At 57.3% G+C, this 25,485-nt stretch overlaps 1 protein-coding gene across 1 annotated transcript in view; it reads left to right on the top strand.

Moving 5' to 3' along the window:
- Positions 1–24,746, top strand: part of LOC142044564 (membrane-anchored junction protein-like) — a 340,098-nt gene extending 315,352 nt beyond the window's left edge. Inside the window, 5 exon segments of the mRNA XM_075057153.1 lie at positions 19,245–19,296; positions 22,470–22,545; positions 22,945–23,089; positions 23,270–23,453; positions 23,456–24,746. Coding sequence (XP_074913254.1) covers positions 19,245–19,296; positions 22,470–22,545; positions 22,945–23,089; positions 23,270–23,453; positions 23,456–23,500 — 502 coding nt within the window. The 3' untranslated portion in view covers positions 23,501–24,746.
- Positions 24,747–25,485: the final 739 nt, after the last annotated feature.

Below are 25,485 nucleotides of genomic sequence, written 5' to 3'. Positions count from 1 at the left end.
AACAATTCTGGTTTAGGCACCTCCAGCTTTGCCTCCAGCCACCCTCGAGAGCACGGCAGAGCCCCTGCTACGCCCGCAACAACTGGGCAGCCTTTCAGAGGAAAGAAGGTAAAACGAGTCACTTTGGGTTAAAATCAGAACTGTCTCCGCTGGATCGTGGCCTTACCTATCTAAGCACACTGTGGGATGGAAAGGTTTGCAGGCTCTCCTCGGGACAAGGAAAAGAGAAGGAACCGAAGGAGGAAACAGGCCTGGGGAGATGAAAGCTGTGCAGAAAAAAAGAAGAGGAAGAGAGAAAACGTATTGGGGGATCGCAAACGGAAAAGATGCAGGAAGGTCCGGCAGGTCGAGAAGCCCAGGTGTGTACCAGGCTCTGCTGCTGCGCAGGGTCTGGCAAGAACCCCGTGGCCGCTCCCCAGGGGCTCCCCATCGAGCCCTGCTGCGTGGCACAGGGGCCCTGTGCATCTCTGCGTGCGCACAGCTCTCTAAGGGCATTCCCCGTGGGGATAAGGCGCCAGAGCCCTCCCCTCGGCAATGCCAGCCGTAGCTCGCTCTCTTCTGGGCTATGAGCAATTCCTCGTCAACGGTGTTCCCCAGAGAGAGGGCAACCAAACCCTGCCTCTTCCTGCCGCTGTGCATTCAGCAGCGCTCTCTGACTCTGTCCTTGTAGGTGCCGTTTTCCTGTTACTGGCTGAACCCCTGTGAGTCCTGGGCCCACCCCCCACTGCAGTTGATGTTCTCAATAAAATGATATTTTCTCTCTTCTGAGTATGTCTGCCATCGGCTGCTCTGGAGCAGGGAGCTGCTGTTTGGGGATGACCCCTCGGGGAGGAGTTTGGGATCGTGCCTTGTCCCAGCATCCTTGCCGGCGGGCACGAGGGCTGAGTTCAGGTGCTTCAGGAGTGAAAGCAAGGCACAGAGTTGCACAGGAGGGTGGAGGTTGGAAGGGACCCGTGGAGCTGCAACTGGTTACCCAGCTCCTGCTCAGATTTTGGCTAATGCTCATCTTGTGCTAAGGCCTGCCGTATGCTTGGAGCCGTGCCATTATCTCAGGTAGAGGGCAACATGTAGGTACAGCAGGTTGGCCAAGAAGGGCTGAAGCTCCTTATGCAACCATGGTCACCTGCAGCTTGTTGTCCCCTGTGGCTGTCATCCTTGCATACCGATTGTCTGGTAGTTTCTTCAGAACCCCCTCGCTCACGCCGATGGTATAAACCAAACTTCCACACTGGGCACTGTAAATACTCCTCTCAAATGATGCACCTCTTATTGATCACAGAGAGCAACGACAGGAAGATTTGATTCAGTTTGCACAGAATAACTCAACTAAATATTCTGTTGTCTATGGAAATGTAATTTTAAAAAGGGGCTTAAAAAACCCAAGCTCTTGGGAACTGCACTAGGTTCTTTCCCCTTGAGAGGAACAGCAATGCTCCACACTTGAAGTGAACCACTGACAGGGTGCATTTTCATGTTAATTGTCGCAGACACTGGCAATAGGAGACAAAGCACTGTAAATTTCACTCCTTTCCTGCCTTTAAGAACTTAACAGTGATAGTCAGACATGGCAAGGGGGAAAAAGTATGTAGCAGAAACAGAGCTAAGAGGGTGCTGAGGGCTGGGGACCTCCAAAGTCTAGGCTTGTGCTTTTGCACATCCACTCAAGCTAGTGCTGGCTGAATACAAAACACAGGTGCTGTGATTCTCTGGCATTCCATACCCGTTGTGCATTTTGTATGAGGGGCTTTGAAAACAAGAATTAAGGGAGAGAGTCTCTGGCATGAAGGTGGAGAATTGATGTATGAATACAGCTTTCCCTTGAGAAAGAAAAAATGACTGTTGCCCATGACAAGCAAGCAGAAGGATGCACCTGGAACACTATTAGGAGACGGGTACATGGGATAAAATGAGACTAGATATATGTGAGACTTTGAATAAGATGGCGAATCCAGTGATGGGTGGAGCAGTTGCAGAGGGAGACCTTCATAGCAGCATTTTTCACAATATTACATGTGAAGACAAGGAGAAAGGGGGGGACAGGGTTGATTTTCTTCCATGGTTTTGGGGTTCTTTTTGGTCTTTGCATCTGGGGGTCTGTTGAAACCTCTGTGTCTGAACATGGAGAGATTGTCATTGAAATGCTGTATACCTTTGAGGGCAACCCAAAGCATAGCCTTATACTTACATATCTGGCACAAAGCATAGAAATAACAGACTTTGAGAATGGCCATAGTAACCAGACAAGATGCAAAGAGTTTCTAAATCCCAGTAGCCCAATGGATAATAAAGCTGGAGGCAGGTTCATGCTGTCATTTGTATTCACAGCCTGAATACTACAGAGAGACCATTTCTTGCACCTGGACTTCAGAACAGACCCACTATAAAGACACAGCTGGAAGTTAACAAATAGATGTGATCTCTTATCACCTTAATAGCTGAGATGAGTCAGTTTGAGTTTTCATTTTCTCCAAATAATACGCAGCAATCTACGGGAGGAAGTGAAAACTGCAAAAATGAGTAAGGAAAGATTGTTTGCTCTTTCTTATACACGGGAATTAGCAGGCAACACATGAAATTATGGATCACAATAAATGAAAAGAAGAACATCTGCGCACAATACATAATTAAATTGTGCACCTCCTTGCCACAGGATGTTTTGGATAGCACAAGTATGAATGGGTTGAAGAAGCAATTAGACAGAATCAGGGAAGGAAGGTCTCTCATGGGCCATTAAGCTCTAGGAAGCAGGAACAGCCTCCAGAAATCCCTGAACCAGTGACTGTCAGTATAGAGGGTACAGCAGGGGAAGGAGCATGCTATGCTTATTGCATTTCTTATGCTTTTTTCCTACACATCTTTCACTGTTCAGATGCAGAGACAGGACGCTGAGCTGAATGAACCTTTGGTATGATCCCGTGTGGCTATTCTCATGAATTATACAAGACACAGTCCCATACGTGCTATGGATGCAATTCACATTCACGCAGAGCACTGCCTTATGGCCTTGCAAATTCTGCTGAATATTTACGGTGAGAATTTAAGCAGAACCCATGTGGCTGAGTTCATGCATACACGTGATCCCATTTCACCCTATCTGAAATTCCATACTGCCTCCTCTGCGACGGGTTTTTGGCTTGGGTGCAATTTGATATGCAATTAGTCAAACATCTTCTCCTGCGATATCTGTCCTGTTGTGAACAATTAGCGCTGCATAAGGGAATACATTCTGAGGCTTGAATCCCAGGGATTCCTGTCAATTTGCACTGACAGCATGCTTCCAAGGAAGGAGCTGACAGGTCCAGCTGGAATTGAGTGTTAGCAGCCACAGAGGCGGCCACACACCAGCCCACAGACGGTCCACTTCTTGCTCACATTCTTAGCTTTGCCTGCCTTGAGCGTCCTTTTGTTTGTATATAGACGTTATGCAAGCTAAGGAATGTGTTTGAATTTCCAGAAACGAACTTCCTAATGTTTCAGCTATGGGCTAAGACCACAATCAGAGTTCTTTGATATTTTAATGTGCAACCCATGGGAAGGAAATCATCGGGTTCTTAGTTATACACAGGATGGCTTCTTCTTGTCAGAGAAGAGGGGACCAGCAGGTAGGAGGCTGACCTGGTGTTGTTCCCAGGATGGCCAGGTTGCCTGAGAGCAAACTCCACCTGAAGAAGGGACAACCTGACTTTGCAAGGAAGATCAGTTTGCTTCTAACAGTGGTTCTTCAAAAAATCCTGCTTCACGGTGATGAGCACAATAAGAGCTTTAATTTAACACATTCTATGTTGCTATTGAGCAGTATGCTCAGATAGGAACAGGCCATGAGATCTGCTGAGTGAAAACACAGCCTCTCTTTTTGATTATCTAAAAAATGAGACCTGATATTTCACTTAGCATGGGAAACTGCTTTGACTTTTGACTTCTTTTTTTTTAAATAGAATTGTAATGTACAGAGATATTTTGAAATAAAGATGGAGTCTGTTGCACTCAGAAATGCATCTCTCTGTTCCCATTAGTTACTTCTTTCGTGTTTATTTTTTTCCCAGGCTTTCCAAGCATATGTAAAGTAATTCAGCAGTTCAGTTCTGCTGTTTGTTAGGAATCCATCTGGCAAGTAGTCTGGATGCAAGAAGTTAAAGCTAATGCATTTCATCTCATGGGCAAAGAGCGTGCACAGTCTGTTGCTGCAGCTCAGCTGCCACGCACTACCTAGGTAAACCACAATAGCTTGATTGTACAGACACCAGCTTAAACAAGGCTTCAGGCAGCCTCTGCCAGCTTAAGAGCCAGGACTGACGTCTCCCCCAGTTGCCAAAGCAAGGACTGGTTTTAAGTAGTGCCGTTCCATCTGTGCACAGAGAGCTTATGCTGTCCAGCTCATCCATTTTCTGTAGATCATGAACAAATATGTGGAAGGTCTCAGGGTGAAAGCTGCGCCCCCTGCTCTTCACACTCTGCCTCTCCCTTTCCAGTCTCTGGTACTGAAAGCTGCCCACAAATGTAGCAGTCATAATTCACAGCAAAATCCCTTTAAATGGCCCACTGGGTTATATATTTGGCAAATTTCCACTGGTTGGTGGAAGTTTGAAGAAGCCTAGTATCTACAGCAGAAATACAACCAAAATGGAGAGATGATTGTGGATTATTACTGGATTTATATACAGTGCTAATTCTTGTGAGGATTTTGCAGTTTTGCTGAAATCTGTAGCGGTAGATGAGGCAGATTAAAATACTTCAGAAGCTTACTCCCCAAACAGAAAATGTGTTGCACAATGTCATTACCAAAAAGAAAATAACTCTTCGTTACTGTTATAAATCACACTAAAACAATTTCCTCCCTCGTTTGGGTATGCTGTATTTCAAAAGTAAGTGTGACAAGATGTGGTTTTTGGTGTCAGATTAAGTTTACCTGATTACTGATTAAATAAAATTTAAAAAATGCTGAATTCATCTGTATTTGGAGTATCTGTTCTTGTACTTCCTCCATACCACGTAGAACACCTGATAAAGTTGAGACAGCATCCCTTGCCACCTAAGAGAAAGCTGAGGTGTTTCAAGCCACAAATGCATACAAAGGCTTTGAGAAGTATCGGTTTCCTCAATTTTTCCATGGGATCCAGTCATTTTACCTCAATCTTCACTCCATTTCCAATTAGGCTTATGTGGTGTACTGTATGCATAATTGTATCTGTGACACAGGAAACATGCTGAGTTTTAAGATGTACAAGGACATATGTATATATAGTTATTTTCATTAAGGTAGCTGAGTTATAAGGCATTATGTCTAGTAAGGCATCAATTAAGCTGTAGAGTGGATCGTTTTAGGAAGTGCTGGACGTGCGAGAGGAACTCAGCTTTTGTATTTCCTGTAGAGAATAAGGCACAATTGATAACATATTGCCTAGTTGGCATTTTTTCTGAGAAAGTCCCTTTTCAACTGAGTATAAGAAATCAAGCTTAAACTTGCAATATAAATGAATGAGCTAGGCAGGAAGAAGAGTGAAGTCCCTAGAAGAATCCTTCAACCCTCTGTTTCGATTTAATCTAAAGCCCAGGGTACGTTTATGTATGTGAATGTGTTCATGTGGTGTGTAGGCTCTGTCCTTCATCACAGCTCCTTTCTGAGTGGCACATGGAGTACGTGGAGTTGTGCTTACTCAGGCAAGCCTAATCCTAGCATAGCAAAACATTCGGGTTGCTCCTCCAGGAGACTGCTTCGACAAGGGATAATAAGTGACATTGGTCCTTCTCTTAATGGCGGAGTAATATCTGGGCTAAGGGGGAAGTTGCCTGTCCCTTCTTAAGACAGCTACTAAACATGAGGTTGGCATTTATCCTTTTAAACTATTGTATCCAAGTCCTTTAGCCTTTTATTTAATCTTAACTTTAACAAAACAGTATAAAGTTATCATTTCTATAACCGTGCCTAGTTTCAACATGATGCTGATAGGGCACAAGATGCTGCATTTTATGAGAGCAGTAGGTCTAAATGCGTGGAGGACCGGCGTGCTTTGTGAGTGGCAGAGATCTTCAGGTCAAGCCATACGCTTCACACCACGTAGCGGTATCTCAGTGTGGGAATTCGTAACTACCTGCGGAGGTCACTCCTGCCTGATGTGTGATGATTGATGCGTCTTTGGTGAGCAGCATGTGGGCTACGAAATGTCTTGAGTCAGAAATCAGGAGCAGAGATACTTCTTTTCATACTGGGAACAAGTATTTCTTAACAGTAAGACAGATCAGATCAATGCCAGCCTCTCTGTTTTTAGGTACAGTGACACACTCACAGAAAACTAATTGCAGGTGAAGAAATTCCAGAAGGTAGCAGTGGGGTTTTTTCCAGGAACATAAAAAATTAATGAAAAGCTGGAAATTTTCAGGCCATGGTTAGGGCGGACTATGTAAGAGATGACCAAGTGTGGCAAGATGCTTTCTTGTCTTTGGATTTTATAGCCTAAACTCAAAAGGCCTCATGGAGAACAACCCTCAGAATGAAAAGCAGCTGGGCCTGGCAAAGGATAAATTAAATAAGCGGGGCTTTGAGAAGGGGTTTAAAAGACAACTGGACACGAATGGGGAAAAATGGGAGGATAAGGTGCCATAAAAAGATAATTCAAACCTGAAAAAAAAACCAAAGCAGCTGCAAGTATATCCTGGGGAGAATACAGAAGAAAGGTAGGGTGCAGGAAAAACCGAGAATAGGGACGTGTGGTGAGGAAAAACAAGATGAGGGGTTTGAACTTCACAAAGAACAGAGAGGAAGCCAGTGAGGGGAACCGGGGCTGTGCCCTCACCCATCAGGGCACAGTCCCACAGGGTCTCAGCAGGGCCGGGTGCTGGTAGTGGGGTCCATCGACAGCCCCAGACACAGCCAGGGGATGAACCAGGTCCAGGGCCCACCCAGTCGGAGCAGCAGGAGGCAGGGCTACAACATGGGTCCAAGGTCCACCCAGAAGACGGGGCCAGAGACAGGGCTGGAGACAGGCCCAACTACAGCATAGCCCAGGCGAGGTCTGGGAGCCCAGGACCGAGCTACCTCAAAAACCTGAGCTACCTGAGCTACCTAAAAAAGTGCCGAAGCCGAACGGAGCTTTGCTGAGCGGAGCCGAGCTTTGCTGAGCCGTACCGAGCCGAAGCCCAGCGGAGCTTTGCCGAGCCGTACCGAGCCGAGCCGAGCTGAGCTTTGCCGAGCGGAGCCGAGCTTCGCCGAGCCGTACCGAGCCGAAGCCCAGCGGAGCTTTGCCGAGTGGAGCCGAGCTTTGCCGAGCCGTACCGAGCCGAGCCGAGCTGAGCTTTGCCGAGTGGAGCCGAGCTTCGCCGAGCCGTACCGAGCCGAAGCCCAGCGGAGCTTTGCCGAGCCGTACCGAGCCGAGCCGAGCTGAGCTTTGCCGAGCGGAGCCGAGCTTTGCCGAGCCGTACCGAGCCGAGCCGAGCTGAGCTTTGCCGAGTGGAGCCGAGCTTTGCCGAGTGGAGCCGAGCTTTGCCGAGCCGTACCGAGCCGAAGCCCAGCGGAGCTTTGCCGAGCCGTACCAAGCCGAGCCAAGCTGAGCTTTGCCGAGTGGAGCCGAGCTTTGCCGAGCCGTACCGAGCCGAGCCGAGCTGAGCTTTGCCGAGCGGAGCCGAGCTTTGCCGAGCCGTACCGAGCCGAAGCCCAGCGGAGCTTTGCCGAGTGGAGCCGAGCTTTGCCGAGCCGTACCGAGCGGAGCCGAGCTGAGCTTTGCCGAGCGGAGCCGAGCTTCGCCGAGCCGAGCCGAGCCGAGTGGAGGCGGTCGGGCGCAGCGGCATGGGCGGGCAGGGCGGGCAGCGCTGCCTGCGGGCACGGTGCGGCTCCTCCAGCCGCAGGTGATGGTGGGCAGGAGCCGGCCCCTCGGCACCGCGCGCCGGGCGCTGCAGGTCCTCGTCCGGGGGGAGCGCGGGCGCGGAGACCTCCTGCCCATGGCAGGGGCGGGCGGGCATATGGAGAGGGACACTGCCAGGGGCCGGGGAGCGGCCCAGGGGGCCCCGCGTCTCTGGCAGCGATTGCCCCGGTGGCAAGGACACCGACGCGAAGGGACCGAGCCGGTGGCAAGGACACCGACGTGAAGGGACCGAGTCAGTTCCATGGACACCGACGCAAAGGGACCGAGCCGGTTCTCGTGGCTCCGGCGCTCTGCAGAGGCGCCGAGGGCCAGCCAGGACTCCGGCCGCGCCAGCCCTCGGCTGCATCCACGGCAGACTTTGCCTCGGGCTCGGCGCTGCTGGCCAGCCTGTCCCCGCCGCCCCTGGGCTAGCCCCGCTCTCGGGGCGGCACGTCCCACGCGCGAAGCGGTGCCTGGGCTTGCCCTGGGAGCGGCACGATACAATTATGCATGCAGTACACCAGCGTTCTCCGGCTGCTGCGGCTCCCGTCTGCGCGATGGACGGAGGCGGCGGTTTCCCTGGCGGCTCTCCGCTGGTCTCGGCCCATGGGCCGTGACCCCTCGGGCTCCGTTTGGGAGAAGGGGTGGGTGCCGCAGAGGGGAGGACGGCGGGGCTGGGTGGGCTCTGGGCAGCACCGCCCGGGGCTGTCCCTGGCGGGGGTCTTCCCGGCCGGGCCCCCGGGATGGCTGAGGAGGCCGGTGCCCGCTTTTCCAGGGAGGAGCTGGCCGGGAGCGTGAGGAAGGGCAGCTGCCCGGCTTTGCGCTCCCCAGGGGCCCTCGGGGTTCCCAAGGGGCCGGGCCGGGCTTTCCCCCCTGCCCCCCCGGTTTTGTCCAGCTTTGCGCTCTGGCTTCACGCGGCGCTCCGGCGTCGATCGGATAAGCCTTGTTTCCCGCCGCGCAAGGGTGACGCTGGCTTCCCTCTTACGGATGAACAGGAATCTTTCCTGGAGCTGAGAGCAGAAACTCCGTGGGCTTTGGCACTCGGATTTTCCTAGCTTGCTGCCGCCAGCGTCCGAGGGGACTCCAGATTTCGTGGAGCACCGTCGGGACGTTAGTCTCGGGGAGAGGCTTCGTTCCTGTTTCTGGACAAAGATGGTGGCGGCGGGGGAGTGAGCGAGCAGCCTTGTGGTGCTTGGTCGCCGGCTGGGCTGAAACCACAACAGTCCTTTTTGGTGCCCAACGTGGGGCACGAAGGGTTGAGATAACGACAGATCTGGCCGGAGCGTGTTAAAACGAATTTGTTGTACGCATTTCTTAGATTAGTTGAATAGTCGCTGGTCCCAGTGTTGGCTCATTTGTTCCCGTGGCGGTGTTGTGCAAGTTCTTACATGCACTCTGTTTATCACCTCTGGGCGCGGGCTCAGGACTATCATTTTGCTGTCCTGGGTGACGTCGACTCGCAAAATGATTACGTCACGGGTCCTGAGGTTAAGCTGGGAGTTGCGTGCGGCGTCGACGTCACTCCCGTGCCTCGGGCGCCCTCTCTCGGAATTTGTTGGTAATCGCACCCAATCTGTGGGGAAGTTGGGGGGGGTACTTTCTCCCCGCTCGTTCACCTCCCCTTCCTCCTTCAGGCTAATTACAGCAGCTTTTGAGAAGTTTGAAGATCCCTGGGGTGTTCAAGCCAGCATGCTCGTCTTGCTATGTCTCCCGAATGTGTTTCAGGTCTTGTTTAGGGCTCCAAAAAAGTTTTTTAAGAATACCACGCAGAGATCTGCCCCAAGGCTGAATAGTCATGGGTGGCGTGGCATGTGGGAGAAAACGGGCAGGTATCTAGAGGACTTCTCACCTCCAATGGTTTGGAACTTCACTCCCAAACAGCTACAGGACCCTGGTGAAGCGATAGAACGTTGGAAAGGAAAATGCGGTGCCTGTTCCAAAGCGGCACAACTTACCGCACTGTGCTGGGCCCTGGCCAGTATCTACCAACCACTGCTCGATATTATGCAGCACCCTCAGGAGGAAGGGAGGGAAAACAGACCGACAGGCACTGCAGCTATTCCAGCCCTCGTGACAAGCACTGCAGCTACCCCAACCAACCCCGGCGACAGGCGCTGCAGCTGAACCAGAGAACCGACCTCTGCCGGTGTCAGTCGCCCCTATGCAGAAAAAGAAATACACGGAGAAATCGGTTCAACTTAGCGAGGGATGGAGGTGAACCAGGGCCATCACGAGAACAGGAGAAAGAGGCAGAACCCGAGATAATCACCCGATCCCTACCCCTGAGTGAGCTGCAAGATACGCGAAAGGATTTCGGCCGCCATCCGGGTGAGCACATTTTTACCCGGCTGCTCCGCTGCTGGGGTAACGGGCCGGTAGCTTGGAATTAGAGGGTAGGGAAGGCAAGCAGGTGAGATCCCTGTCTAGGGAAGGGGCCACTGACAAGGCGTTTGGGAAAAAGACACGAGCCCTCAGCCTCTGGAGGGGACTTCCGTCAGGCGTGAAGGAAAAATACCCCTTCAAGGAAGACGTTACGTGTCAGCCAGGCAAGTGGACCACCATGCAGAGAGGTATCCAGTACCTGAGGGAATTAGCCGTGCTGGAGGTGATTTATAATGATCCGGATAACGAGCAGTCACCCACAGATCCAGATGAAGTCCAATGCACACAACCCCTGGGGCGGAAGTTTCTACAACACGTACCAGCGTTGTATGCCAACTCATTGGCAGTGATGTCCTGGAAAAAAGGCGAGGGACAAACGGTGGATGAAGTGGCTGGCCGACTCCGGCAATACAAAGGAAGTCTCTCTTCCTCCCGACGGGCCCGTGTCTCGGCTGAACTCCCGTGTCGCGGGAGTTTTTCCTACAAACGTCGCTGTTAGGCTTTTGTGGGGTAAAAAGGGGCATTTTTGATCATCGCTCGGCTAGGTCACTGACCATCGGAGCTTTTCGGTTGTGTCTGTTTGAGAGGTAAAAGGTGGCTGCCAGAAAGGCTCCAGACAGCTATCTATGAGGGTGTTTCCTCCCCCAAACCCCAGAAGAGCCTAACGCTGCTGCTGTTGCATTTCTGTGGCCCTCCAGGAATCCCAATGTGTGTGTAGGGGAGGGATGAAAAAATCTCTGGGAATCTTTGCGTGAAGGGTGCCTGGACCAAGAAAAGGCAAACCTGCTGACATCATCGCAACTGGGGAGAGAAAAGGGCTGAGCTACCAGGGCCACTGCCAGCATACCGTCATTAGGCACCAGAGTCAACGTTGACTCGAGAGGCCTGGGCAGAGCCCAGACCCCCCTGAAAGCAGCTGCAAGACCTGCCACGAGGTACAGGCCAACTCCTCTGATGCTTGGGGCTCACGCGGGAACCCAAAGCGCTCCAAGCCCCAAAATGCAGCTGCCTCTGCAGCGCAGCAGCAGCAGCCAGTGCAGAGCAGCGTGGGGAGCTGGAGCAGAGGGAGGGGGCGCCCGGGCCGGGCTCGGCTCATCTCGGCTGGGCTCGGCTCCCTTCGGCTGGGGTGGGCTCGGCTCCCTTCGGCTGGGGTGGGCTCGGCTCCCTTCGGCTGGGCTCGGCTCCCTTCGGCTGGGGTGGGCTCGGCTCCCCTCGGCTGGGCTGGGCTCGGCTCCCTTCGGCTGGGCTGGGCTCGGCTCCCCTCGGCTGGGCTGGGCTCGGCTCCCCTCGGCTGGGCTGGGCTCGGCTCCCCTCGGCTGGGCTGGGCTCGGCTCCCCTCGGCTGGGCTCGGCTCGGCTCCCCTCGGCTGGGCTCGGCTCGGCTCCCCTCGGCTGGGCTCGGCTCCCTTCGGCTGGGCTGGGCTCGGCTCCCTTCGGCTGGGCTCGGCTCGGCTCATCTCGGCTGGGCTCGGCTCCCTTCGGCTGGGCTGGGCTCGGCTCCCCTCGGCTGGGCTGGGCTCGGCTCATCTCGGCTGGGCTGGGCTCGGCTCCCTTCGGCTGGGCTGGGCTCGGCTCATCTCGGCTGGGCTCGGCTCCCTTCGGCTGGGCTGGGCTCGGCTCCCCTCGGCTGGGCTGGGCTCCCTTCGGCTGGGCTGGGCTCGGCTCCCTTCGGCTGGGCTGGGCTCGGCTCCCTTCGGCTGGGCTGGGCTCGGCTCATCTCGGCTGGGCTCGGCTCCCTTCGGCTGGGCTGGGCTCGGCTCCCCTCGGCTGGGCTCGGCTACCTTCGGCAGGGCTGGGCTCGGCTCCCCTCGGCTGGGCTCGGCTCCCTTCGGCTGGGCTGGGCTCGGCTCCCCTCGGCTGGGCTGGGCTCGGCTCCCTTCGGCTGGGCTGGGCTCGGCTCCCTTCGGCTGGGCTGGGCTCGGCTCCCTTCGGCTGGGCTGGGCTCGGCTCCCTTCGGCTGGGCTCGGCTCGGCTCCCTTCGGCTGGGCTCGGCTCGGCTCATCTCGGCTGGGCTCGGCTCCCTTCGGCTGGGCTGGGCTCGGCTCCCCTCGGCTGGGCTGGGCTCGGCTCCCCTCGGCTGGGCTGGGCTCGGCTCCCCTCGGCTGGGCTGGGCTCGGCTCCCCTCGGCTGGGCTCGGCTCGGCTCATCTCGGCTGGGCTCGGCTCCCTTCGGCTGGGCTGGGCTCGGCTCCCCTCGGCTGGGCTCGGCTCCCTTCGGCTGGGCTGGGCTGGGCTCCCCTCGGCTGGGCTGGGCTGGGCTCCCCTCGGCTGGGCTGGGCTCGGCTCCCTTCGGCTGGGCTGGGCTCGGCTCCCTTCGGCTGGGCTGGGCTCGGCTCATCTCGGCTGGGCTGGGCTCGGCTCATCTCGGCTGGGCTCGGCTCCCTTCGGCTGGGCTGGGCTCGGCTCCCTTCGGCTGGGCTGGGCTCGGCTCCCCTCGGCTGGGCTGGGCTCGGCTCCCTTCGGCTGGGCTCGGCTCGGCTCCCTTCGGCTGGGCTGGGCTCGGCTCCCTTCGGCTGGGCTGGGCTCGGCTCCCTTCGGCTGGGCTCGGCTCGGCTCATCTCGGCTGGGCTCGGCTCCCTTCGGCTGGGCTGGGCTCGGCTCCCCTCGGCTGGGCTTGGGCTCGGCTCCCCTCGGCTGGGCTGGGCTCGGCTCCCCTCGGCTGGGCTGGGCTCGGCTCCCCTCGGCTGGGCTGGGCTCGGCTCCCCTCGGCTGGGCTGGGCTCGGCTCATCTCGGCTGGGCTCGGCTCCCCTCGGCTGGGCTGGGCTCGGCTCCCCTCGGCTGGGCTGGGCTCGGCTCCCCTCGGCTGGGCTGGGCTCGGCTCCCCTCGGCTGGGCTGGGCTCGGCTCCCCTCGGCTGGGCTGGGCTCGGCTCCCCTCGGCTGGGCTGGGCTCGGCTCCCCTCGGCTGGGCTGGGCTCGGCTCCCTTCGGCTGGGCTGGGCTCGGCTCATCTCGGCTGGGCTCGGCTCCCTTCGGCTGGGGTGGGCTCGGCTCCCTTCGGCTGGGCTGGGCTCGGCTCCCTTCGGCTGGGCTGGGCTCGGCTCATCTCGGCTGGGCTCGGCTCCCTTCGGCTAGGGTGGGCTCGGCTCCCTTCGGCTGGGCTCGGCTCGGCTCATCTCGGCTGGGCTCGGCTCCCTTCGGCTGGGCTGGGCTCGGCTCCCCTCGGCTGGGCTGGGCTCGGCTCCCTTCGGTTGGGCTCGGCTCCCTTCGGCTGGGCTGGGCTCGGCTCCCCTCGGCTGGGCTGGGCTCGGCTCCCCTCGGCTGGGCTGGGCTCGGCTCCCCTCGGCTGGGCTGGGCTCGGCTCCCTTCGGCTGGGCTGGGCTCGGCTCCCTTCGGCTGGGCTGGGCTCGGCTCCCTTCGGCTGGGCTGGGCTCGGCTCCCTTCGGCTGGGCTGGGCTCGGCTCCCTTCGGCTGGGCTGGGCTCGGCTCATCTCGGCTGGGCTCGGCTCCCTTCGGCTGGGCTCGGCTCGGCTCATCTCGGCTGGGCTCGGCTCCCTTCGGCTGGGCTGGGCTCGGCTCCCTTCGGCTGGGCTCGGCTCCCTTCGGCTGGGCTGGGCTCGGCTCATCTCGGCTGGGCTGGGCTCGGCTCGGCTCCCTTCGGCTGGGCTGGGCTCGGCTCATCTCGGCTGTGCTCGGCTCCCTTCGGCTGGGGTGGGCTCGGCTCCCTTCGGCTGGGCTCGGCTCGGCTCATCTCGGCTGGGCTGGGCTCCCTTCGGCTGGGCTGGGCTGGGCTCCCTTCGGCTGGGCTCGGCTCGGCTCATCTCGGCTGGGCTCGGCTCCCCTCGGCTGGGCTGGGCTCGGCTCCCCTCGGCTGGGCTGGGCTCGGCTCCCCTCGGCTGGGCTGGGCTCGGCTCCCCTCGGCTGGGCTGGGCTCGGCTCCCCTCGGCTGGGCTGGGCTCGGCTCCCCTCGGCTGGGCTGGGCTCGGCTCCCTTCGGTTGGGCTGGGCTCGGCTCCCTTCGGCTGGGCTGGGCTCGGCTCCCTTCGGCTGGGCTGGGCTCGGCTCCCTTCGGCTGGGCTGGGCTCGGCTCATCTCGGCTGGGCTCGGCTCCCTTCGGCTGGGCTCGGCTCGGCTCCCTTCGGCTGGGGTGGGCTCGGCTCATCTCGGCTGGGCTCGGCTCCCTTCGGCGAGGGTGGGCTCGGCTCCCTTCGGCTGGGCTCGGCTCGGCTCATCTCGGCTGGGCTCGGCTCCCTTCGGCTGGGCTGGGCTCGGCTCCCCTCGGCTGGGCTGGGCTCGGCTCCCCTCGGCTGGGGTGGGCTCGGCTCATCTCGGCTGGGCTGGGCTCGGCTCCCTTCGGCTGGGCTGGGCTCCCTTCGGCTGGGCTGGGCTCGGCTCCCCTCGGCTGGGCTGGGCTCGGCTCCCCTCGGCTGGGCTGGGCTCGGCTCCCCTCGGCTGCGCTGGGCTCCCTTCGGCTGGGCTGGGCTCGGCTCCCCTCGGCTGGGCTGGGCTCGGCTCCCTTCGGCTGGGCTGGGCTCGGCTCATCTCGGCTGGGCTGGGCTCCCTTCGGCTGGGCTGGGCTGGGCTCCCCTCGGCTGGGCTGGGCTGGGCTCCCCTCGGCTGGGCTGGGCTCGGCTCCCTTCGGCTGGGCTCGGCTCGGCTCATCTCGGCTGGGCTCGGCTCCCCTCGGCTGGGGTGGGCTCGGCTCATCTCGGCTGGGCTGGGCTCGGCTCCCCTCGGCTGGGCTGGGCTCGGCTCCCCTCGGCTGGGCTGGGCTCGGCTCCCTTCGGTTGGGCTGGGCTCGGCTCCCTTCGGCTGGGCTGGGCTCGGCTCCCCTCGGCTGGGCTGGGCTCGGCTCCCTTCGGCTGGGCTGGGCTCGGCTCCCTTCGGCTGGGCTCGGCTCGGCTCATCTCGGCTGGGCTCGGCTCCCTTCGGCTGGGGTGGGCTCGGCTCCCTTCGGCTGGGCTCGGCTCGGCTCCCTTCGGCTGGGGTGGGCTCGGCTCATCTCGGCTGGGCTCGGCTCCCTTCGGCGAGGGTGGGCTCGGCTCCCTTCGGCTGGGCTCGGCTCGGCTCATCTCGGCTGGGCTCGGCTCCCTTCGGCTGGGCTGGGCTCGGCTCCCCTCGGCTGGGCTGGGCTCGGCTCCCTTCGGCTGGGGTGGGCTCGGCTCCCTTCGGCTGGGCTGGGCTCGGCTCCCTTCGGCTGGGGTGGGCTCGGCTCATCTCGGCTGGGCTGGGCTCGGCTCCCTTCGGCTGGGCTGGGCTCGGCTCCCTTCGGCTGGGCTGGGCTCGGCTCCCTTCGGCTGGGCTGGGCTCGGCTCCCTTCGGCTGGGCTGGGCTCGGCTCCCTTCGGCTGGGCTGGGCTCGGCTCCCTTCGGCTGGGCTCGGCTCGGCTCCCTTCGGCTGGGGTGGGCTCGGCTCCCTTCGGCTGGGCTCGGCTCGGCTCATCTCGGCTGGGCTCGGCTCCCTTCGGCTGGGCTGGGCTCGGCTCCCCTCGGCTGGGCTGGGCTCGGCTCATCTCGGCTGGGCTGGGCTCGGCTCGGCTCCCTTCGGCTGGGCTGGGCTCGGCTCATCTGGGCTGGGCTCGGCTCCCCTCGGCTGGGCTGGGCTCGGCTCATCTCGGCTGGGCTCGGCTCCCTTCGGCTGGGCTGGGCTGGGCTCCCTTCGGCTGGGCTGGGCTCGACTCCCTTCGGGTGGGCTGGGCTCGGCTCCCTTCGGCTGGGCTGGGCTCGGCTCCCTTCGGCTGGGCTGGGCTCGGCTCATCTAGGCTGGGCTCGGCTCCCTTCGGCCGGGCTGGGCTCGGCTCCCCTCGGCTGGGCTCGGCTCCCTTCGGCTTGGCTGGGCTCGGCTCCCTTCGGCTGGGCTGGGCTCGGCTCATCTCGGCTGGGCTGGGCTCCCTTCGGCTGGGCTGGGCTGGGCTCCCCTCGGCTGGGCTGGGCTGGGCTCCCCTCGGCTGGGCTGGGCTCGGCTCCCTTCGGCTGGGCTCGGCTCGGCTCATCTCGGCTGGGCTCGGCTCCCCTCGGCTGGGGTGGGCTCGGCTCATCTCGGCTGGGCTGGGCTCGGCTCCCCTCGGCTGGGCTGGGCTCGGCTCCCCTCGGCTGGGCTGGGCTCGGCTCCCTTCGGTTGGGCTGGGCTCGGCTCCCTTCGGCTGGGCTGGGCTCGGCTCCCCTCGGCTGGGCTGGGCTCGGCTCCCTTCGGCTGGGCTGGGCTCGGCTCCCTTCGGCTGGGCTCGGCTCGGCTCATCTCGGCTGGGCTCGGCTCCCTTCGGCTGGGGTGGGCTCGGCTCCCTTCGGCTGGGCTCGGCTCGGCTCCCTTCGGCTGGGGTGGGCTCGGCTCATCTCGGCTGGGCTCGGCTCCCTTCGGCGAGGGTGGGCTCGGCTCCCTTCGGCTGGGCTCGGCTCGGCTCATCTCGGCTGGGCTCGGCTCCCTTCGGCTGGGCTGGGCTCGGCTCCCCTCGGCTGGGCTGGGCTCGGCTCCCTTCGGCTGGGGTGGGCTCGGCTCCCTTCGGCTGGGCTGGGCTCGGCTCCCTTCGGCTGGGGTGGGCTCGGCTCATCTCGGCTGGGCTGGGCTCGGCTCCCTTCGGCTGGGCTGGGCTCGGCTCCCTTCGGCTGGGCTGGGCTCGGCTCCCTTCGGCTGGGCTGGGCTCGGCTCCCTTCGGCTGGGCTGGGCTCGGCTCCCTTCGGCTGGGCTGGGCTCGGCTCCCTTCGGCTGGGCTCGGCTCGGCTCCCTTCGGCTGGGGTGGGCTCGGCTCCCTTCGGCTGGGCTCGGCTCGGCTCATCTCGGCTGGGCTCGGCTCCCTTCGGCTGGGCTGGGCTCGGCTCCCCTCGGCTGGGCTGGGCTCGGCTCATCTCGGCTGGGCTGGGCTCGGCTCGGCTCCCTTCGGCTGGGCTGGGCTCGGCTCATCTGGGCTGGGCTCGGCTCCCCTCGGCTGGGCTGGGCTCGGCTCATCTCGGCTGGGCTCGGCTCCCTTCGGCTGGGCTGGGCTGGGCTCCCTTCGGCTGGGCTGGGCTCGACTCCCTTCGGGTGGGCTGGGCTCGGCTCCCTTCGGCTGGGCTGGGCTCGGCTCCCTTCGGCTGGGCTGGGCTCGGCTCATCTAGGCTGGGCTCGGCTCCCTTCGGCCGGGCTGGGCTCGGCTCCCCTCGGCTGGGCTCGGCTCCCTTCGGCTTGGCTGGGCTCGGCTCCCTTCGGCTGGGCTGGGCTCGGCTCCCTTCGGCTGGGCTGGGCTCGGCTCCCCTCGGCTGGGCTGGGCTCGGCTCCCCTCGGCTGGGCTGGGCTCGGCTCCCCTCGGCTGGGCTGGGCTCGGCTCCCCTCGGCTGGGCTCGGCTCCCTTCGGCTGGGCTGGGCTCGGCTCCCCTCGGCTGGGCTGGGCTCGGCTCCCCTCGGCTGGGCTGGGCTCGGCTCCCCTCGGCTGGGCTCGGCTCCCTTCGGCTGGGCTGGGCTCGGCTCCCCTCGGCTGGGTGGGCTCGGCTCCCTTCGGCTGGGCTCGGCTCCCTTCGGCTGGGCTGGGCTCGGCTCATCTCGGCTGGGCTCGGCTTCCCTCGGCTCGGTTCGGCTCATGTCGTTGCGGCGGCGCTCGCCTCCCCTCGGCTCCGCTCGGCTCGGTTCGGCTCATCTCGTTTGGGCTCGGCTGCCCTCGGCTCCGCTCCGGCCGCAGCCCCGGCCCGGCCCCGCCTGAGGCAAGGGCGGGCGGCGGGCGCGGCGGGGCCGGTGGCCGTGGCGGGGGCTCCTCCCCGTCCGTGGAGCGGTGGGCTGCCCGGCGGTCGCCAGCGCCGGGGCTGCCCGGGGGCCTCGCAGGCCGGCAGCGGGGCTGAGGCGGCGGCGGCGGCGGCGGCGGCGGTGGCGGCATCTCCCCTCGCGGCAGGCCGGGGCGCCGGGACCCGGCCTTCCCCCCGCAGGCCCGGCCAGCCCCGGCCCCTCCCTGCCGCCCCCGGGGCTGCGGGGGCAGCAGGGGACTGCCTGCCGCTGGTGGCTGTCCGGCGGAGGCCGGCGGGCACCGCGGAGACGTGCGGCTGTGGAGAGAAAGGGGTTTCTGCCGGCTGTCCCCGCGGGGACCCGCAGCCGGCGGGGGTGTCCGTCCCTCCCTCACAGCCTGGCGTCGGTGGCGGGCTGCGACGCAGTCCTGCCCGGGCGTTCTTGGCAGCCCCCGGGGCAAGAGGCCTGTCAAGCTTCAGGGAGGTCGGCAGCGGCGTTTCCAGAGCAGTCGCGTCCCGTTGGCTCTCCTGCTTCCTTCCCTAGGCCGGGAGAAAGGAGGACGTCCTCGAAAGCAGGTACCTGTCGGTCGCCTGAAACCAGGTTTCTTCATGCAGGCAGGCGTGTGTACGGACTTAAAATCGGCAGGTGAGCGTGTTGAAGCTACAGCCTGCGGTTTGGTGCCTGCCGGTAGCAGTGAGTTCCTAGGAGACCCTAAATTCGGACGGGGGGGGCTGCTCTTTTCCTGCCTTCTTTCACTGACCGTGAAAGCGGTCACTTCCGAGGGGCTACTGCGCTTGCACGGGCTGAGCATCGAGTAATGGGAGCTGTAAAAAGCGCTCCTGTTTCACTGCCGCGCGTGGATTTCGTGCTTCAGTGGGAAAAGAGGCTGGTTTTACTGACGGTAGTTTGAAATTTTGCTTCAAGCGTTCAGCTGAGAAGCTCTAGAGCCTTTGTGTGTGAAGCCAGGACTGTTTTTCCCCACGTGCACCACTTTGTACCTCTCTGCCATTTTATTGCTCCACGACCGAGTCTTGTAAGACCTTTCTATGGTTCTTTGCTACCTGCCCTTCTCCCTGTGTCAGTAATCTTGTAGGATTTGCAAGCTTTCTCACCTTGCTGCTCATGCCCCTTTCCCTGTCACGTCACGCTGTTTTTCTCTTTAACTGCTTGTTGGGCTTCCTAGAAAAGCAGAAAGCCTAATACTGGAGTGAGTGCCTATTGTCATTTTTTAGATGAGACTTTGAAACATGAGTACAAATACAGATTAAGGGTACCTGTCTTGTTGGCTTAGAGGGAGGTACTAAAACCCTGCTTTCTAATGAAATACTTGAGCAGCCATTTACAAGATTGCTTCCTTTTTGTGACTTTTGGTAAACTCAGTTCTTACCCGTTTGACTTATTTTCAGAACTGGAGCCGAGCGCGTTTGCCATACGAGTAAAGCAAAGCATGGATTTGAAACGATAAGCTACAGAATATTCAGAGACAACAGCATCTGTTTAGTCCTAGGTTCTTAAAGTGGCAAGCATAAAAATGCCTTCAGGTAACTTTTTTTCCCTTTTCACCTGCATCACCTGCATGGAGACATTTGTGATTCCTGCTCATCAAACTTAGCCACGGGATGAGTTTTACCGGGAACCAACACAGGCTTTTCTGACTGTGAAGCTACAAGCTCTAGGGGTGAACTTAGCCTCTCGCAGCTGAACCTGAAGGTTGCCCTGCCTTGTCCTCAAGAGACTCCAGTCCTCTTTTACCTCACATGCTCCTTTGTGCAGAACTCCATGAAGGGCCAACAGTGGGTGCTGACACCTTGACACTGGCTTCAGTGCGAGTACTTGCCACTCCTCAGCAGTGTCCTTTCTCTGTGCAGATGGCCTTGCAGGCATCTCCCTCTTCTTGAAACAGTGTCATGTTTTTTTCTCGCTATGTCCTCAGAAGGCAGATTTACGACAGGATTGTCCCAGAGGGATTGGCAGTTGCTTTCTAAACCCACTGTTCTCCAGAGACCTTGTCAGGAGGGCAAGATTCTTTCTCTTGTAGCCCACAAGCTAAAAGGCTGCTCTGACAGAGCTGCTGTTAGGCACACCCTTTAGGTAAGAGGGTCTTCCCTCACCCCCCTGTTCTCCTCCTCTTGGCTGTTGCCCATCCTCCCAGTGCATTTCATCCATTTTCTGGATCCTGATAGCCATTCTGCATTTAATTCAAACCCCTGCCACACTATTGCCTTCCTGGCCACCTTACCTCTCCAGCTCTTTGGAGAGAGTCTTCTCAAAGGAGGCAAACTCATTCCTCTTGGGGTTGTCCACAAAGGAAGTTGCCTGGTGGTATAAAAGGAACAGCTTCTTCTCCCACTGTTCCTTGGGAGGGGAAGAGTTGCATCAGATGCCCAGGTTTCTGCGTGTTTCTGCATGATGACGTGCTGCCCCCATTTCAGAAACCTTTTGGACCTCTCCACAACTGGCTGAGCCTTTACGCAAATATCGTCTGTGGGCTTGGTGCCTGCTGGCCAGGGCATGCTGCTTGCTTGCTGCTGTAGGACTAGATTCAAAGGGCCAATCTTTGGGGCATAATTGCTCTGCAGGGATCCCCTGCATGTACAGTGGCCTGCAATTTCAGGTGCTGCTAGCTGCATGGTTACCTTCAGCCTGCCCAGGTAAACTCCTGTATTGAAAGAGCCCTCACCTTGTTGTAAGCCCAAAACTTTCTTTCAGAAGAGGGGTTTTTGACAGGTTTGTTGGATTTTCAAGATAGGAAGGAGACTGTCTGGTAACTCCTCAGGAGCCTTCAGTACAGAACTTCTCTAAAACAAGTAGGCTGATTTGTCTCCAAAACCTGTATCCCTTTTTTTCCCTTCAGCTTACCTTTGCAGGATTAGCGACAGGTCTCTCTACGCGTGCCCTTTCTGGCTTCTTTCCTCAGGTGCTCCAAACACTCTGTTGGTGGGATAAGGGTCATCCTCTGAAAGATGCTTTTTTTTATTCCCCGCTTTGCCATAACTGCTGTCCCCAGAATGCCTCCGCTCCTTGTACAGTGGCTGAATTTCCCAAACATTAGGGTCCTTGGAAGCTGGAGCTCCGGGTTAGAATGTTGGACCCTGAGAAATGATGTGGTAGGTGGCAGACATCACCGTAACCTCCTATTGTGTTAACTGATGTGGGAGGACATGTCCTGAGCTCTTTCCAGGTAATCTGGAACTATGATGAGTGAATCATCAAGTCGGCAAATACCAGTTCAGGTGAGAAGAACCTTCTCCAGAAGAGATGCTTGTGCCACCATGACTCGTACCTGCAATTTGCAGTAGTCAGGGCACTGTTACACTGAGAGGGAGCTCCAGACACAAACTGGTGTCTTTATGAATACCAGACCAGATGTCAGGAGCACCGCATGGAATCCTGAGCAGATGACCTCTCCCTCGTGTGCTTTCTTAGGAGATCAGGGCCAGGTGCTTCTGTGACACGCCTTCCGTTTGGTTTGCTTTCCATTTGTTTTCTTTTGGTATTCAGGATGAGAAGAAAGATCAGGTTTAGGAAAAACCATCTCAGTAGCGCCTGTGCTTTCTCAGGATTCTTCTGGTCATTCCTCCAGGGCTCTTGTTCAGTTTATGAGCAGTGTATGACTTTGGATCCAAATCCAGCTGGTGTTTTAGAGTGCATCTCGAAAAGGGAAGGCTCTCGTTAAAACATGAAGGAAATCTGTCTGCTTAGTACGCGTAGGACTGACTTTACAGCATCGGCAGTCGATTCAGAAGGAGGAGCGTGGGAGTGCTGCAGTTGCATGGCTTTTAAACAGATTGCATTTTCAGCTCTCATCCAAATGCCTTCCAGGCCTGTGATTTTGACAGGAGGCTGTCTGGTCAGGGTGACTGGAGTTGAGCCTGTGCATCTTTCTGCTTACCAAGAGCACCAGTAGAAGTCCAAGGAAGAAAGAACTGGGAGACGCTCAGCCTGTCACTGCAGATAATTTTCCTACCTTAGTTAATGCTCTGAGACTAAACTGCAAAGATCTCTGGCCATCTAAAGTCTGGAATTTCAGGTGAACCTGAGCTTAGTGCAAGAGAAGCACCATCAGGGAGGGATCTATTCTTTGCTTATCTTATCTCTGTGACAGAGTTGTTTCACTTTCTCCTAAAGAAGCTTACGGGGTGGTTTTGTTGTTTGTGGTCCTTTGTATTGCTGATAGCCTTGTGAATGGGTATTCCTGGCTCACCTCTTGCTTCTGGCACTTTTCACTTTTGTCCCTGCCCTGTTACTCTGCTTCCTATGAGTGTGTCTTAGCAGGGCTGATGTCTAGGGGCCTGTATTGTCCAGCGGCTGTTATTTCCCACAGCACCTCTGTCGATGTTTTTTAAAATGTCTGTCTGTGCCGTAGCTGGTGTCCCGCTTTCACTATCTGCTATATTAAAGTCTAGTCAATGAATTCCAGCTTTATGTTAGGCCTGGGAACGTCCTGAGGAGGGAGGGGCAGAAAGATATTGGTGAAGAAGGTCCTCATAGTAGCAGGAAAGAAAATAAAGTCACAGAACAAGAGAGCAGACCCTGCCTTTTAGTTCTTCAAGCAAGCAAGCAAAGAAACAAAGATCTCCTGTAGAACAGAATTTTACATGGTGTGAAAGTTCTTGGGTTCCTTTTCCTTTCAGAATTCCTCCAAAGAAGATGAGCGTGAGTTTAGTCCAGCATCCCTTACTGTGGGCTGTAACCGGGTGAGTTTGTGTAAGTAAGGAATTCCTGGCTTGTTTCATTCGAATTGGTCATATGAAGTCAAAAGCCGCAAGGATGACATTGGTAATAGTTTTCCTTTAAAAGTGGTGTTTGGTATTTTCCAGCACGTGAGACTAGGAATTAGAACCACCAAAGAGCAGTAGGTCAGCAATGATTTTGGCTGTAAGCAATTCCCACCCACAGAGCCAGGCTACGTAGCTCTTTCAGAGCCGGGCTGTGAGATGGGAGCCTACCTCCAACCAGTCTGCACTGTGATTGCTTTGAAAGCTCCCAGGCGTGATGTCAGTCAGAGTCTGGACCGACCTCTCGGTTTCAGGGTCTGCCGTTGGGTGTGCAGGGAGTGTGGAGAGAGCGAGCTTGTGTTTTTGTTCTTGCTGCTGTTTCTGACAGGGGCGCCTGTGGGATCGAACCTTGAACAAAGAACAGGAACCGGTCAGGCTGAGGGTGCGGTGCAGCTACTGCAGCAACTGGACCAAACGGTAAACAAAGGAAACGTGGAGTCAGAAGGAAGAGGTCTGTCCAGGTTCTGGAGAAGGTACAAATACTGCAGCTACGAGCAGATGCAGTCCTGGCTCTGTCCGAGCCTGTGCCTGATTCTGGCAGTTCAGGTGATTCTACGTTCTCTTGAAGAATGGGTCCCTCTTTTCTGTGGTTAAACAAAAAAGTCTGCCAAGGCAAAGGAGCATTCAGGGGTGTCCTTTTGTCTTGTGGTAAGGTGCAGCATTCCCAGGAAACGTTCCTCTTCTGGGCTGTCTTTGGGGAAAAAACTCCTCATGGGGGGCTGGGGTTGGGGAGATGGGGGGGTGTTACTGACCTCAGTCACAGCCCTCATAGGATGTGGCTTTTATCAGCTGCGGAGTGCCGTCTCCAGCCCGGTTTCTAAAGGACTTTTACACACTGCCCCTTCTCGAGGGGCCTTCCTGGGAGGGACCTTCAGTCCCCTTAAGGCAAGTATGGCCTTTATTTGCCCGCTTAGCAACTGTGGCCTTTGTAACTGACTCCCAAAGACACCATTTTAAACTGAAATGAAAGTAGCCCCGCCAGCAGTTGCTGGGCATTGCTGACTAAAGGAGTGCTCTAAAGCTGTCGAAACAAGAGTGGTCTGTTCACTGCACAGCCCGTGTTGAACGTTGGCAGTAACTGTTTGATAGGTGGGTTGGTTTTGGAAGGAATAAAACTCCTTGTTAATCATAATGTATGCCAGTCCCCTTAACTATTGAGACTAGACCGTTATGGCACAGGTTGTTCTCTATGTTTCCTCTACATTTTTGGTCTTCCTCTGTATTATTTTGTGCTGGGGATGTGTCTTTCTGGTGGACAGAAATTACCTTGTTGTTACAATTGTCAGAGAAGTATTTTAGGTACAGCATGGTGGGGTTTTGTTGTTGTTGTTTCCCCAGCATAATCTTCTCGCCACTACAGCATCTCTTTGTTGGAAAGAACTGACCTGGAAGTACTACTGGTTGTGGAAAGGTAAACTTGTAGCATGAATGTCGGGTTGTATTGTTTCTTTTGTAATTCAGCTTTACACATGGCTTGTCTCCGCTATTAAATGCTTTAAAATGAAATTCTACTTTGTTTACGTTTTCAAATTAACATACTGAAGATGTTGGGTTAGAATGTCTTTTTCTTCACAACCTAGAGGTTTTGGAAAAAAGAGCGACAAGCTTTACGATGTTGATCCTTGAGTGTCATAAATGGGGAATTTTACATTTGAAAATCATTGTATGAGACTCTAATAAAACAAGCATCGGCTTGGCACTGTGTGTTACTTTAATCAGTCTTACCCTGGCAGAAAGCACTCCTTCCCTCCAAGAAGAAGAAGTAGAGGTTTCTCGTCTTGGATGGACTGCTGCCCTATGCTTCACAGCATTAAAAAGGTCAAAATTGGTGAAAATGTTTTGGATTAGCTTTTACCACTCTGCTACAAGTTGTGTAATTATTTATGCCTTTGATAGGTAGTGGGATGAGGCTGGGAGTTAAGATTTCAGACGCGCCTAGGGCATGCTGAGGCAGCTTTTTGCCATCACGCTAGCGCATTTGCAATAAACCGTCATTCTTCAGCCCTCTCCCGAGCTGAGGCACCGTCAGCACCTACACGCACAATGCTGGTCTAACACATAACACTGTGTTACTGGTGGTTACTTTAGCAGTAGCGACGTGTGGCCGTCTGATGGGGTAACGTGTCTGGCAGAATGAGGTGATGTTCTAAAAGAGTCAGATGATAACGCAACACGGGGTCTGTTTGGCTTGTTCCCACCATGATGCACGGATTATCCACCCTATATGCCTCTGTATTCATTCCCGGACTCCCATCAGCAGTGAAAGAATGCTTTCCCTCCAAGAAGAGATGGGGTTGAGAAACTGGTTCCATTTACGGCGTTCTCCTCAGTCCTGTCCTGCAAACCGTGGTACAGGCGGAGTGCACCAGGTTTCGGTCCCTTCTGCTGGGGGGCTGTACAATGAGATGGACAGCGGTGAGGACCAGGGAATGGCTAGAGAGTTGACCAGATGGAGAACAAGCCATAAATAAGGGAAGATATCCATGAGTTGATCTTCTTTAGCACTGGTTCTGTCAGGAGCAGGAGGATGTCCCACTTCCCTGATCTTAGATGCAGCTGCATAAGAAAGGGCCTTTACCCTGCAAGAGCTGGGCTGGCTGAGGCTACAACCTACACACAAAGACATTTTGATGTCTCAGTCCGGAAAATGCCATTACAGAATTACGGGCAAGATGCGCATCCCTTTTGGAAAATCATTTTAGACGATAAAGAACATGGGTTAATGAAATCTAAACAAAGATGGTTTTTATTTTAACTGGGATAGGCATTCTTTTAACTTTGAGAAAGCACCTTGTTCTTTAAAGCAGTGGCCGCCTTCTAAAAGGAAAGGGAAAGGTACTTAGAGAAGAACAAGCAGAAACAAGCAAGC

The sequence above is a fragment of the Buteo buteo genome, chromosome 24 (genome assembly GCF_964188355.1).
Source record: "Buteo buteo chromosome 24, bButBut1.hap1.1, whole genome shotgun sequence".
Taxonomy (NCBI): domain Eukaryota; kingdom Metazoa; phylum Chordata; class Aves; order Accipitriformes; family Accipitridae; genus Buteo; species Buteo buteo.
This window is presented reverse-complemented; position numbering and strand designations above follow the sequence as displayed.